This window comes from Barbus barbus (assembly GCF_936440315.1).
Source record: "Barbus barbus genome assembly, chromosome: 16".
Lineage (NCBI taxonomy): Eukaryota > Metazoa > Chordata > Actinopteri > Cypriniformes > Cyprinidae > Barbus > Barbus barbus.
The window spans coordinates 30,391,288-30,407,283 of NC_136744.1; the positions used below are offsets into that span (position 1 = coordinate 30,391,288).

The 15,996-nt window shown below is 33.7% G+C and overlaps 1 protein-coding gene across 1 annotated transcript in view; it reads right to left on the minus strand.

Moving 5' to 3' along the window:
• Positions 1-252: 252 nt before the first annotated feature.
• The window catches only part of LOC306882589 (kinase non-catalytic C-lobe domain-containing protein 1-like), a gene marked incomplete at its 3' end in the record, with an annotated part of 51,229 nt that continues 35,485 nt past the window's right edge, over positions 253-15,996 (minus strand). The window contains exons 17-30 of the mRNA XM_079437308.1: positions 15,212-15,489; positions 12,263-12,356; positions 12,069-12,166; positions 10,821-11,014; positions 10,604-10,714; positions 10,133-10,280; positions 8,082-8,249; positions 6,969-7,163; positions 5,805-5,887; positions 5,033-5,186; positions 4,518-4,640; positions 4,106-4,165; positions 2,632-2,789; positions 253-475 (exon numbers count right to left, since the gene is read on the minus strand). Coding sequence (XP_079293434.1) covers positions 253-475; positions 2,632-2,789; positions 4,106-4,165; positions 4,518-4,640; positions 5,033-5,186; positions 5,805-5,887; positions 6,969-7,163; positions 8,082-8,249; positions 10,133-10,280; positions 10,604-10,714; positions 10,821-11,014; positions 12,069-12,166; positions 12,263-12,356; positions 15,212-15,489 — 2,087 coding nt within the window. The remainder of the gene's footprint in view (positions 476-2,631; positions 2,790-4,105; positions 4,166-4,517; positions 4,641-5,032; positions 5,187-5,804; positions 5,888-6,968; positions 7,164-8,081; positions 8,250-10,132; positions 10,281-10,603; positions 10,715-10,820; positions 11,015-12,068; positions 12,167-12,262; positions 12,357-15,211; positions 15,490-15,996) is intronic.

Consider the following 15,996-nt stretch of genomic DNA (forward strand, 5'->3'; position numbering starts at 1 on the left):
TTTGCGGTGTGTTTCTGTTTTTGAAGCGTGTTTGTTTGTGTTGTGAGTATTTGAAGTGCTTCTGTTTTTGCAGCGCGTTTGTATTTATTTGTGTTGTGAGTATTTGCAGCACGTTTCTATATTTGGTTGTGTTGTGTGTACTTGTGCTGTCAAACAGATGACGTTTTCTTAATTTGCAGGTGTTTTCTTAGGTTGCAGCACGCTGAGCTCTCTTGGTCGCTGTAGTTCTGGATCGTTGCACATCTGTGCCGGTCACTGGAAAGACGCTTTGACGCGGCGCAGCGTGTCGTGGATCCGACGACCGGCGGGCATCTGGCTGAAGTTGATGTGGTTGTCGGAGGCAAGGAGCGGGATGTCACATCTGCCAAAGCGAGCGATTCGCCCACGCAGATACGACTGCAGCTCAAGGTCGGGAGGGTAGGAATAGAGACGCTCCTGAAACGCGTGGACCTGACTGACCACACGTGCAATGTTCCTGAGAGGAGACAAGAGACAAGACACTCGAAGCGTGAGTTTGGCTTAACATTCTAATAATGAAAGAACAGCATTTGCACATTCTGCAGAAAATGTCTCAAAATAATCGTCTCTGTATCCAAGTTTGGGTCGCTTGTTATGAGAAACACTCATAAAGGGCTCTTTTAACATTTGAAAATAAAGGAATTATGACAGTTATTTTAATATTACAGTTGTACTATAAAATAAAATGATAATTAGTTTTCTTAAATATGGAGAAATAATACAGTAGTAATGTTTCTTATTTTGTTTAATAGCTTTATTTAGTAGTAATAATAATAATTATTATATCTAAAACAATATATTTGAGAAGAACTAAAACACATTTATAGTGTTTTATGTTTGCAAAACATTTCATGATTCTGCTTTAAAACAATGAGTCATGAGAAGTTCTATACAAATAAATGTAACAGCTTTCTTTAATAATAATAATAATAATTATTATTATTATTATTGTCAAAATAAAAGTACAATGGTTAAACATTTTAAAATGAATAAATATTAGTGTTGCAATTTTACACCTGTAATGCGAAATAAAAATAATTAATACATACAATTATTATTAAAATTATATATTTTTCAAATATCTGATGTTTTTACACTGACATATTACAATAGTAATATTTTTTATTTAGTAATAATAATAATAATAATAATAACAATTATTATTATATATATAAAAAAAAACTTGCGTATTATTGCTCTTTTGTTGGTTTTGATTTCTTCTATTGTCATCATTTGTAAGTCGCTTTGGATAAAAGTGTCTGCTAAATGACTAAATGTAAATGTAATTATTATTTTTATTAAGCCATACTGATATATAAACATATAATATTGGCCAAATTGTGCCAACTTGAACTTTTATAAAATCACATTTTAAATCGCAATCGCGATTTTTATGAGGAAAAAAACAAAACAATTATTTTTTAAATTTTTGACAGTATGTGTTCTAGTACTAGTGCACTTAGCAATGTCACTAAAACACCATTTAGGTTTCTGAACACAAAGCCACAACCAATACTAGTAGCTGCACTGAACCATAAACTATCATAAATGCAACATCTATGAATCATCAACTCAACTCACAAATATAAAACAATAGTTTAATTCCAGAAATCCAGATTGAATCATAAACATGCATAGTATCTAAATGTGTGTGTGATTGACCTGATTCTGTGTGCTGTGAGCTACAGATGTACAACAACCAGCTGCATGTCCACCTCCAAAAACAGCCCTGCGGCTCCTGGCACAGACCCCAAATATCTCCAATCACACACCATCTGCTCCACGAACACACACACCTGACTGTCCGTGACCTCTGACCTCCGCAGATGTCTGTTCTGCAGCGTACGTGAGTGCAAGCACAAGTTGGGTAGATACTATAGTAATTGAAAGGCTTTAAGGAATAGTTCACCTGAAAATGAAGACATCCAAGAAATAGAGGCGTTTGTTTCTTCATCAGGTTTGTATAAATGTGTCTCAGCAATGGATGCTCTGCAGTGAATGGGTGCCGTCAGAATGAGAGTCCAAACAGCTGATAAAAACATCACAATAATCCACACCACTCCAGTCCATCAGTTAACATCTGGAGAAGACAAAAGCTGAAACAAATCCAGCATTAAGACGTTTTTAACTATAATATGAGACCATAATCCATAACAACACTTCCTCCGGTGAAAAAGTGTTCTGATCTGAATCAGGAGAGAAATCTGCACAGATCAAGCAGTGTTTACAAGACAAAACAGCTCTAAACTAATATGTGTCTGGATTTTGATGTGAGAGACAACAGATTTGTTTCATCTTTTGTCTTCTCCAGATGTTAACTGATGGACTGGAGTGGTGTGGATTATTGTGATGTTTTTATCAGCTGTTTGGACTCTCATTCTGACGGCACCCATTCACTGCAGAGCATCCATTGCTGAGACACTGATGCAGAGACACATTTATACAAACCTGATGAAGAAACAAACTCATCCTAATCTTGTATGGCCTGATGAGCAGATTTTAAGTTTTTGGGTAAATTATTCCTTTAAAGACGTTGTATCGAGTTCCTGTTCCTCAGTTTGGATAGAAGCGTCTGTTAATGCATGAATGTAAATGTAAGTGCATTCATGAGACCTCAGTTTGGGCCACTTGTATGCTCCGCTGGTCATGGTAAACGCTCCGATCTCCAGCTGCTGGATGTGTAAGGCCAGGATCTGAGCTTCTGGGAGAGTCGGCCGCCGTCTGCCCTTCTCTCCCTCCATCAGACACAGACTATCACTCTTCAGAAACACCTGAAACAAGATCATTAACAGACCTTAAAACCTCTTCTCTCTTCAATGAGACCAGTTCCTGACGCTCAAAACAGTAGAGCATGTGCTCGCAACACTAGTGTAAGGGGTTCGATTCTTAGAGAATGCATGAACTGATAACACGTAAACCTTTAATGCAATGTAAGTTAAATACATGAATGTAACGAATTCAAAGCAACATTAAAAATACAATTCAAACAAACAATGACTTTATACACCTCTATAGTGATAAACATGTTTTTAGTTTCTGTTTTAAAATTCATTAAGTTATTTAATATTTTGTAGGACACAGTCAAAAATGTTTGGGTGATGCAACTGTCTGGAGATTATGTAAGAATAAACAAAAAAACAACAACAGATGTGAGGCAGTTTTGTTATTATTAATATATGATGATGATGATGATAATAAAAGCAAAAATTAAGAGTTAGTTTGAAATAATTAAAACGAAATAATTAATTATTAAAGTAATTAAAAAAATGCTCATAATAGCACTATTATTATTATTATTATTATTATTATTATTCAAAGCAATAAAGAATTTAAATGTTAAAAAATATTTATTATTATTATTATTAATAATAATAATAAAAGTAACAATTAAGAAATTATTTGAAATTATTAACATTATTAATGTTTTAAATATTATATAATGCAATGATATTAATATAATAATATACTATGTATGTATTATTATTAGCATTATTATTAATATAACAAGATTAGAAACACTTAAGACTTATTTAAAAAAATAAAAATAATAATTAAAACAGCTGTGAAGCAGCTTTGTTATTAATATTATTAACGTTATAGATATTATATAATGCAATAATACAAATATAATATAATAACATAATATACTATTATAATACAATTATTATTAATATAATAACTTAAGAAACTTAAGAAATAGTTTAATTAAAACTTAATTAATTTTTAATATTACAGATAATATATAATAATACATTAAAAAATATATTTTATTATTATTAATATAATAACATAAGAAATTATTAGGAATTAGCTTAAAAGAATGAAAACAAATTAAAATAAAGCATATCTGTGAAGCAGTTTTGTTTTTATAAGTTACATATAATATATAATATCTGTTTTAAATAATATTTTTATAATTACCAATATAATAACACAATTAAGAATTAGTTTTAAATAATAAATTCATAAAGTTGTATCTTTCCAAATCCAAGTCAGGTAGGTATAACCAACATGCAGGGAGTTATTTTGTCATCATGTGGCAAAAAAATGCTAAAACATGAAATGATATTTTTCCTCTCTGTCTGACCTGCACAGCCCTGAGCTCCTCCAGAACCTCGCACACCTTCAGAGAGAGCTGCTTCCACGCCTGCGTTCAACACAAACCCAACAACACAAGAGAAACACCGGCAAACTAATTAAACCGTAATAAGCATGGCTTATGAGAAACATTCATCATGCAATTTCATTCCACGCTAAATATGACGAACATTGCTTTGTTTCTGCACAGAATGCTGAATGTCGATTCTAACCCTTTGATGCTTTTAAACAGAGTTAGTGTTTAATCAGTTTAACAGACATGCAATTAACATTTCAGCTGCTGGAGCCGCCAGATAAGATACAGCAAAAATAAGAAATACAGTGGAGCTTATGAGGTTATGACTCTCTCAGCGCAGAACCATTTATCACATTACGTGCCGTTTGGCTGTTTCGTTTCTTACCGGTAATTGCCTCACAATCACGTTCTCCAGACCTGACAAAATCTGCATGGCTGTGGCGAAGTTTCTCGTCTCGTAGCAGAACTTGCCAACAGCAAGAAAATGAGCAAGTAAAGCTGTCTGGGCCTAAAAATAAAACACAAACACACCTGACACTAGGAAAAGTAGAAATATATATAGTGTGCATTTATGTGCATATCAGAGAATTAAGGACAGAAATGTTCTTAATTGGCATGAAATTAATGTTACGATGCAAAAAACACTTAATGGTCCTAAAAATATGTTCTTTACGCATGATATAATTTCTTAGTTTTTCCCCAGGCATGTTCAAAAAACAAAAAACAAAACTAATTATTAAAGTAATTATAACAGCTGTGAAGCAGTTTTGCTACTATTAATATTATTGATGTTACAGATATTATATAATTCACAGTGATTCTGCCGTGAACATTCATAACCCAGTTTCATCGATAACCTTTATAAGATGCATAAATACTCAATAAACTCTGAAGAATGACCTTGGCCGAGTCACAGATGACGAGTTCAGCAGAAACCCAGTTAGCGACACAGTCTGCGTGTGTGAGGAGCCTCTGCAGCGGCCCCTGGGGCCCCGAGACGTCACTGACCAACAGACTGCTGCCCTCTAGAGGCGAGGAGGCCAGAGATGCACACCTGACCAACACACAGCAACATTTACACCGTTACAAGACAACGAGCACACATACTGGACATATTTGTGAAGATGAAATATAAATATATGCACATGCATTTCTTTTTTAAACCAAGATTTTAGGTGAAAATGTTTTTTTTGCTGCTCCTAATTTTTGCACATTTGTTAATGTTACTGCTGCTATTATTATCAAGTAGCTGCACGTTACTGTACTGTTATATTGCACTTAAGTCAATATTGTACACTTACAGATGTACTGTTCTTCTATATCTACATAGTTTATATTTCTACTTCTGCGGCATAGTTTTATTTGATTTTTTTTATTTGTTTGAGTGTGTATATGTGTGTGATTATTTTTATTTTTTTACATAGTTTTTGCACTTGTCTTGGCCTTCTCTGTGGACAGCAAAGACAGAATTTCATTGTACAGGGAAAGCTGTTTTCCTCACTGTGCACATGACAAACGCTTTGAATCTTGAATCTTATGCATGTAAAATATGCTGTGTGGTCACTGTTCAGCAGGCTTTTTACAATTTAAACCAGCTTTTGCTTTTCTCAGGTGATTTTTATTTTTTTTAAAAAAGAACTAGAGTTAGAAAATCAGGACAGCAGAAACTCACCTGGAATTGTTTCCAGAGTTTTCTGTCACTCCGTGAGCTCTTGAGTTCAAGAAGTGAACCGGATGACAGTCCTGAAATATTTCCTGCATAAATAACAGACGATGAGACATGAACACACATGATATAGTGATTCTGTCCCGATATAAAGTCTGCTTCCAATCAAGAATCAAGAGCAGCATGAAAATAAGATGATCATGCATCTCCACCTAGAGTTGGATCAGGAAACGACAGCGAGAGAACAGAGCAGAAAAGACAGGAAAGATAGAGTGATAATAATGTCAAAATAAAATAAAATAAGAAAGGATGGTATTGAAAATTGGAAATTAAGGACAGGTATTTTGAGTTACACTCCCAGCCAAAAGTTTGGAATAATTAATTTTAAAAGACGTCTCTTATGCTCACCAAGACTGTATTTATTTGATCAAATAATACATTAAAATTCTGAAATATTATTGCAATTTAAAACAGCTGTTTTCTATGTGAATATATATTAAACTGTAATTTATTTCTGTGATCAGAGCTGTATTTTCAGCATCATTACTGCAGTCTTCAGTGTCACATGATCTTCAGAAATCATAATAATATACTGAATTACTGCTCAACAAACATTTCTGATTATTATCAATGTTTAAAACAGTCGTGCTGCACAATATTTTTGTGGAATTCAATACTTTTTTTCAGGATTCACAGATGAATAGAAAGTTCAAAAGAACAGCATTTATTTGAAATAGAAATCTTTTGTAACATTATACATGTTTTACTGTCACTTTTGATCAATTGAATGCATCTTTACAGAACAAAAGCAACAAATATAAAAATGTATTGTGCAGCACAACTGTTTTCAACATTGATAATAATCAGAAATGTCATCAGTGTCATCTGAAATTAAACGTGTCAAAAACAGCTTGTTTGTTCTTTTCTAAAGAACACAGTGTTGATATAAAACGGCATATTTTCCTTTCGGGAGAGAGATTACAGGTTGTTTCAGAATATAAATATTTAGGGGTTCATTTGGACTCGTGTCTTGGTTTTAAAACACATATAAAAAGGTATAAATGCAGCTCTGGTGAGCAGAAGAGACTTCTTTCAGAAAGAATTATTCTGAGCCTCTGACCGGTGGTGTGTGCTGTGTGTCTGATGAATGCATCGGGGGGTTTTGATCACCTGCTCCAGTAAGGTGAGCTGCTGTGCGATGTGCAGCGGCATGTGTTCGCTCGGACTGAAGGGACGTCTCTCCTCTGATCTCAGCGGACTCATCAGAGAGGCGTAACACGGCCGAGGAAGAGCTGCAGCGATGGAGAAGACGTTCTCTTTACTCTGGAGCGTCTGAGGCTCCACCACACGCGACACACGCCAACCCTGCACACCATCAACATCAAGAGCAGCCATGACTGACTTCTGCTGAAATGCTTGACATTAATGTTTTAAATTAATATAAAATGTGTTTGATGTTTTTTAAGGCAAGACACTACATGCAAAACCAGTGTTTTTATTCCTTTCTACATTCTGAAGCTTTTTACTGAGCTTTACTGCTTGATTTATATTTCACATTTTAGTCCTAAAAACATGGTGAAAATGTATTTCTACTGACTGATTTGGAGAAACAAAAAGAGAAATCCAAAATCCTGTCTGTGAAAATCTTCAACTCTGTATGTGTCAATAAAATCAAATGAGAATTTTGAACCAACTTTATCCAATTATTCAGATTTATTTCCCGGAAATAAATACAAATTAGTGCATATTTAATTAGATAATGCCTTAAATGCATTTTTTATTATTAATGTTTAATAAAAAAAATAAAATAAAACAATGATTAAAAAATAAAATAAATAAAATAGTGCATATTTAATTAGATAATGCATTTTTAAAAATGATTAATAAAATACAATTATAAATTAATAAAATAAAATAAAATAAACATTCATGACAAGAGGATACCAAGAGCAGGTTACAAATGATTATTTTCATCAACAGTACACTGTGTTTCTAATCACTACAACCCATTTTAATTAGGTACCTAATGTCTATCTTTTTAAACAAATATCCATTTTTATTCATAAGCATACTGTCATTCTTCCCAGATCTGTCCACTGGTTGGTTGTGTTTTCAATGGACTGTTATCATTGTCTTCTAAATGCACATTTAACCAAAACCGAGCAACAACAACATTTCAATTGGTAATGTAAGTATTGTGATATCTATTAACATGTTTACACTATTCATCTGTGGTGTTTTGCCTTAAACGCATGAGTGTTTTGAGCTCTGACTTCCACAGACCTTTGGAGCAGCATCTTCGATGGATGAGTTGACTGAGAGCTTCTCCTCGTGGCCTGGGCCGCTGATGGAGGCGTCAAACACACACGGCGGGCCACAGACGCGTCTCCTCCGGGGTGAGGCCTGGAGCGCCGCCAGCAAACTCTCTCCTCGACTGTCCACCGGTGCCACCTGAAGACAAGGAACCAGTGTTGGGGAAAGTTACATTTAAAAGTAATGCATTACAATATTGCGTTACTCCCCCAAAAAAGTAACTAATTGCATTACTTAGTTACTTTTTATGGAAAGTAATGCATTACGTTAATTTTGTGTCACTTTTTCTCATCTGGGCTGGGCATGCTAATTAGTTTTTAACATAAAAAGTCCTATTTTTGGCAAATGTAAAGGCACTTTCACAACAAAAGTGAAATGAATAAGCCTCAGCCATTCTGGATTGCATGAAGCATAGAACGCAGAAGAAGCAAGTTCAACACTTCAGCAATAAAGAAAAATGGCATGTTTATCTTAAGTCATTTTTGCTTATAAATATTGTTGAATTTGATCATCGAAGGTTGGCAGCAAAGATATTGGTAAATAAAATGGGATTAAATGCATAAAAGATATGTGTAATTTAACATTTAATTATTGCAGGTTTGCATTCATTTTGAGGAACACTGAATGTGTTTTAGTGCAGGTGAGAGTAAAGACATGTTCAACACGCTGCACTTACTCCTGATTTCTCTCAACATGGCAACACAAGAGCTGTCAGTCAATACACGGGAAACAAAGTAACTTGCGCTACTTATTCGAAAAAGTAACTCAGATATTATACTGTAAATTAAAAAGTAATGCATTATTTTACTAGTTACTTGAAAAAAGTAATCTGATTAGGTAATGCTTGTAATGCGTTTCCCCCAACACTCGTTTCACACACACTCAAGCAGTGCTGGCAGTAACTGATTATATGTAATCTGAATTATGTAATCAGATTCCAAAAATCAAGTACTGGTAATTAAAGTATTTGTGACCCTGCAGCACAAAAGCAGTCATGAGTAACACAGGTATATTTGTAGCAATAGCCAACAATACATTGTATGGATCAAAATTATACATTTCTCTTTTATGCCAAAAATCATTAGGATATTAAGATCATGTTCCATGAAGATATTTAGAGAATTTCTTACAGTAAATATATCAAAACTTCATTTTTGATCAGTAATATGAGAAGTAGATTTTTTTGCACCCTCAGATTCCAGATTTTCAAATAGTTGTATCTCAGCCAAATATTGTCCGATCCTAACAAACCATACATCAATGGAAAGATCATTTATGCAGCTGTCAGAGGATGTATAAATCTCAATTTTGTAAAATTAACCCTTATGACTAGTTTTGTGGTCCAGGGTCACATATTAAATTTTATAATGCTCAGAATCAGATTACAGTGACTTTTTATGGATTACATTATTACATATCATTCACACAATGGCAGTAAATCATAATTTATTGATTCTCCCTAATTCTTTTTTCTCTTTTAAAATGTCCTTTCTATCTTACTGTGTGTCATACCATTTAGCTCTGACTATATTAACAATATAGAATGTAAATCACATTTGAGTCAGATTAATTCATGTAAATAAAGTTCTCTGATGACAGTTAATGGTCACATTGACATGCAGGTAAACTAATTAAATAATTATAGTGTTCAAGTGTTAATATATATATATATATATTGCAGTTCTTACATTAAGTCCAGTTTGGGAAACCCTGGTTTAATGCATTGTATGATGTTGATAGCATATATATATATATATATATATATATATATATATATATATATATATTCCATTTATTTTTTTCTCTTCAATTTTTTTATATCAGTATAGTATGTTCCCAGGGAAAGCATGAGCTGATAAAATGTAAAAACTGTAACTTGAATGCAATGTAAGTTGCTTTGGATAAAAGCGTCTGCTAAATGCATAAATGTAAATGTAAATGTAATCTACTCAGCTCTGCATTCAAGTATTCTGTCTACAGCAGCAGTTAGTTTAGTAGTTAAACTAGTTGAAGTCTGTGACCTCAGCGGTCAGGAAAGCGTTGAGCGTCTGCAGGAGGCTGGAGCTGGAGCTGAAGTCCAGTAACTGTGCGTCTTCAATCCAGAAGTGTAATACATCCAGAGTGCGCTGATAGACTTTAGCTCTGTCTGATGAGGGATCTTCATTCGCTCTGCAGTTTCACAATTAATGGAGAACATAATTACATTTCATTTCATTTAACTTCCTGGAGATGATTATTTAATTAGTGTTAGACTGAGGATGATTGAGACTTTCTATGCATCTTAATTATGAGGGCTTGACAAAATCACTATCTATCTATCTATCTATCTATCTATCTATCTATCTATCTATCTATCTATCTATCTATCTATCTATCTATCTATCTATCTATCTATCTATCTATCTATCTATCTATCTATCTAAAGTTTTGTCTTGAGCAGTTCACCTTTTCTAGTTTATTGTGTTACAGAGCTCATATTTATTTATTCGTACCCCAGTGTGCTGTTAAATGTGTCCATTAGAAACCGCAGAAGCTCCTCCGAGGTGCAGAAGTAGCGATACGTGTAGAAAAACTGCTGAATAAACCCCTCGGAGTGAGCGTTCCTGTTAGCGTCAGAAGAGACGTGTGTGACGACGGTTATAGTAGTGGCAGAGTCATTAGTTAAAAACATGCTGCAGTCGTTCTCATGCAGTCATACACACTCAGTACCTGGCGTACAGGTAGGCCATGAGGCCTCTGGCGGTGGCGGTCACTAGCGGGCAGCCTTTGCCCCGGCGCTGCTCACACAGAACGTGCAGAAGCGCAGGATCGTCCGAGCACTGCAGCTCCAGAGGCGCAGCTCCACACACAGCCAGAGAGGGCAGCAGAGAGAGCGCCAAACCCCACTGATCCACACACAACACCTGCAACACCAACACAGCTGCAAACTCACTTGTGCAATTATAAATATGTGGTCAAATCACCACACATGGCCTCATATGGCTCACTGCTAATATACAAGCTTCTGGCAACAAAAACAACAACTAATCACCAAAATACATTTATTTACAAAGATGTGTTCATTTTTAAGCGCCTTACAGTTTATTTAAGGTTCACAGTGTTGAAAATCCAGCCCATGACCTTGTTGATTTTAGAAACTTCTAAATACCGGATAAATAGAGCTGTGAAGTGAAATCTGATTGGATAAGCCTAATTTAAAGCCAGGGTAAAATAGAATTGTTGAAGTTATTATTTATTGCAATTATTCTGTTGTTGTTATTATTATTAGATTCTTTTTTAAATTCATAATAAATTAGATAGATTACCATTATTATATAATTTATTATAAATAGATATTATTATTATTATTAAAATATTATTGATATTTATAAATAAATTTATTATTATTATCTCATATATTATAATTAATCAACTATTATTAATATTATTAATAGATTATTATTATTATTCAAATGTATAATAGATAGATTACCATTATTATCTAATGTATTATAAACTGATAACAGTCATATTCTATTATTATTAAAATAGTACTGTTATTACTATTAATTTAGATTAAATGAATGATTATTATTATTACCATTATTATTAGATTATTATTTTGTATTTATAATACATTAGATAACCATTATTATCCAATTCATTATAAACTGATGGTGATATTAATTGATTTTAATAGATATTAAACAATAATTATCATCATCTTCATCATAATTATTATTAAAAGCTATTATTTTAACAATCAAACAATTCTGTTTTCCAAAGGCTTGAATTTGGCTCATCAGATTTCACTTCACAGTCAGATCTCTAGTTCTTATTATTTAGTAGTTCCTGACAACATCGAGGTCATGCTGCTTAAGATAAAAGCATGCAATAAATGTGAATGCAGAATATGATTGCTTAGAACAGTCTTTAAACCCACAGCAGAGGAAACGCAGCGGGTGCTTTGGCACAAACCTGGAGATATTTCTTGACAGACTGCAGAAACTCAACTTTTTCTCTGAGCTCGTCAAACTGCAGCTTGACTTTAGACACCATCGCCTTTGTGTCTGAACCTACAAATACAGACGAGCAGCTCAAACACACGAGAGAGGAACGAGGAACCGCTGTACTGAGGAATTCACGGACAGGCGGCAGGTTTTCTGTCGTACCTTTATTTCTCCTCTCTTGCTGAATCAGCTTGTGGTAGAAAGCGGTGGTCTTTTTCAGATTTCTGCTCTCGATAATCAGCTGCTGGTGAAGCTCCTGTTTAAGAGCAATGATAAGAAAAGATTAATAAATGGATCTCGATGCTCAACTAAACTCTGGAAATACATGCAAACCAACCATGCATTGCATTCACAGACAACAGAACACAGGATTCGTGTTTTTATTTCACCAGCTTCCCTGCTGGAAAAAGACAGCTTCTCCACGCATCTGGGCTTTGAGACATGGCAGTGGGTTTCCAACACTAACCAGTTTGACCAGCTGGTAGGTCACAATCAATCATATCTTGATCTAGCTTGGACCAGTGTTATTCTAATATTATTGAGATACTATTATAGCTTTTATTAATATTTTTAATCAATTTTTAGTTTTATATTTTCCATGCATTTTAATTTTAAAGTTTTGTTAATTTTGAAATGTGTAATTTTAGTAGTTTTTTAGTAATTGTTTTATAATTTATTTATTGTAAAAATGTAGTTTTTATTTTAGAGTTAAACTGTACGTTAAAATGAGAAATGTTAACTTTTTTTATAATTAACTTTTTGATTTAGTAATGAAAATAACCACATAATGACCATAAATGACGGCTTAAGTGAAACCGCCTTCCATCAGAAGCTGCTTTTAGCTGCGTAGGTGGGTAAATCTTGATTTCTAGCATAAACAATATGGAGCCAACGTGATGAAGATGTTTGGTATGTAAATTAGCTTGGGGTCAGTAAGTTTTTTAATGTAATGAAGTATCTTCTGCTCACCAAGGTTGCATTTATTTGATCATAAATACAGTAAAAATTGTGAAATATTATTTCAGTTTGAAATAGAACAGAATTCAGCAGCTAGGATAGTCACATACTTTTGACTATATATTTCCAATTCTTTTCCAGCTGCATTGACTTCCTGTTCGTTATCGTGTTCATTATAAAACTTTACTTCTTACATACACAGCTCTTCATAATTTGGCACCTCATTATCTTCCAGATCTTCTTCATTTGTATACTCCTTTGCGCTCTTTGAGATCATCTTCTGCAGATGTATTGTCCAAGATGAGTTCCTTTGGTGGCAGGGCTTTTAGTTGTGCAGCGCCGCAGTTATGAACTCTTTACCTTTGCACATTCACCAGCTGGACTCAATTTCCCATTTTAAAGTTCAGATAAAAACGTATTAGTTTAGAATAGCTTTTAATGATTTGCTTGTTTAATGTGTTAAATGTTATAATGCTTGTGTTTTATGTTTTGTATTTTACTGTATGGTGTCCTTGAGTGTCTTGAAAGGCGCCTATAAATAAAAGGTATTATTATTATTATAGCTGTTTTCTATGTGAATATGTTGAACTGTAATTTATTTCTGTGATCAAAGCAGTATTTCCAGCATCATTACTCCAGTCTTCAGTGTCACATGATCTTCAGAAATCATAATAATATACTGATTTACTGCTCAACAAACATTTCTGATTATTATCAATGTTGAACACATTTAATATTTTTGCAGAAACTGTGATACGTTTAATTTTTCAGGATTCACAGATGAATAGAAAGTTCAAAAGAACAGCATTTATTTGAAATAGAAATATTAAATGTCACTTTTGATTGATTTAATGCATGCTTGCTTATAACGTATCTTACTGACTGTAAGTTTAGATCAGTAGTGCATGTGATCAGGATGCAGACTCTGGATTTCTCTCTATGTAACAGATCGATGGTCAGCGCTTTGAAGTCCGACTGCAGCTCCGCTCGTCCTGTAGAGCTCCTCAGAAACCACCATCAAAGCATCACACACACACTGAGCGCTCATATTCTGCTATAAATATTAGATATTATCATGTACATATCTAATGCTATACTTGAACCCAATCAAAATGCACACTGTCCATTTTCTGCTCCTGATTCTGAATGTTTGATGCATGCGTTTCTTTCAAAATATGATTGCTGGGAAGGTCTTTATTCACTAAAGCTCTTCTGATGAAAATAAAGATTGTTCAGGATACTGTACCTGGAAAAACTCTGGCTCTATGAAATGAGGGTCCTTTCAGTACAGTTAGCATTAAATAAACACCGGAAATCAGCATTAGGACAATGATAGAGTAGACACGAGGAAAAGTCAACAACTCAAAAAAAAAAATTATAGGAAATTATTTTGCATAAATTAAAATGTTTTGCATTGTGACATTATTTTCGTTCAATTATTTTCATGCTAAAATCTGTATGTAAATATATATATATATATATATATACACACAACAACAGTATATTACAAGATTATTCACATTAACCTTAAAATCATAAAAACATTTATCACTTGAAACTAAATAAACATTAACTGAAATAAAATTAAATTAAATAAAATTAAACATTTTATTTCAGCTAGTTGCCAAGGCAACATTTATCATTTCCATTTAGTTTTACCTGAAGTAATAAAATACAAACTAAATAAACTAAAACAAATAAATACAAATTAATAAAAACGATAAAACATTAATATTTTTTTAAACAACAACAAAAGTATTAAAAAGTGAACAAATGATAGTAAAAAAAAAAAAAATTATTTAAAATATTAAAAATATGGTAATAGTATCTAAAAAGTACTAAAATAACACTGATACATTATTTAAATTGTACATTATTTATATCATTGCACTGCTTTTAATATTTTGCTAATTATATAAAAAAGTAAAATATACAGTGGGAATAAAACAGAATCACCACTGAGAATAAAAAATATTACAATAAACAAAGCTGATAATTGTGGTGAAAATGTGTTTAATTGTCATGAAAATTATTTAATGCTCCAAAAAAACAACATCTTAATGATTCAAAGAGCATGCTTAATTTATTAAAAGATATGTTTTTTTATCTTTAGATTTGGGGTAAATATGACCCGTGCATGGAAAGATTAGATACCTGTGATTTGTCCTCCAGCGTGGGCGACTGGCTGTGACGGCTGAGATTCTGTGTGTACTCCAGCACATCCAGACTGAAGCAGTCGTCCCCGTACAGAGCCAGAGCCCAGGAGCCGGGTGGGGCCCGCCAAGGGCCGCTGCAGCCCGAGAGCGTCTGCTCAGACATCACAGAGTCACAGTCGTCCGTGTCCAGCTCCGAGCGGTCAGGAGTGAGCCGCGCTTCAGCTGCACACACACACTCTGCAGCGCCACTGTCTGGAGCCATCAGATCCATCAGCTCTATCACACACACACACACACACACGCTGTCACTGAACCCGACTCCATCACATCACACCCCAAAACCAACACTATTTCTATTAGAATTTATTTGCATTGCGACTTTTGCATTCAGATTATATTTATAATAATTTCACACATTTATTAAAAAATTCTCATTGTGCATAGCAAAATAAATAAATAAATACCCCACTCTCATTACTGTACATTTACATTTATTCATTTAGCAAATGCTTTTTTTCAGAGGGCCTTACAATCGAGGAATACATCAAGCCATTCATCTTAAAGAGGCAAACAGACAGGAAGTGCTCGTAATACCAAGTTTCAGGCATTGTTCAAAAACAAGCTAGACAGGGAAAGATTAAAGAAAGGAGAAAACAAAAAGGTTTTCTTGTTTTTTTAGGGTGAAGTCATATGATATATGTATATGTAATATAGTGTAATATGAGAAAAATGCATGCTTAATTGTAACAAACATGCCATGTAATGTCTGTCTATCTGTCTGTC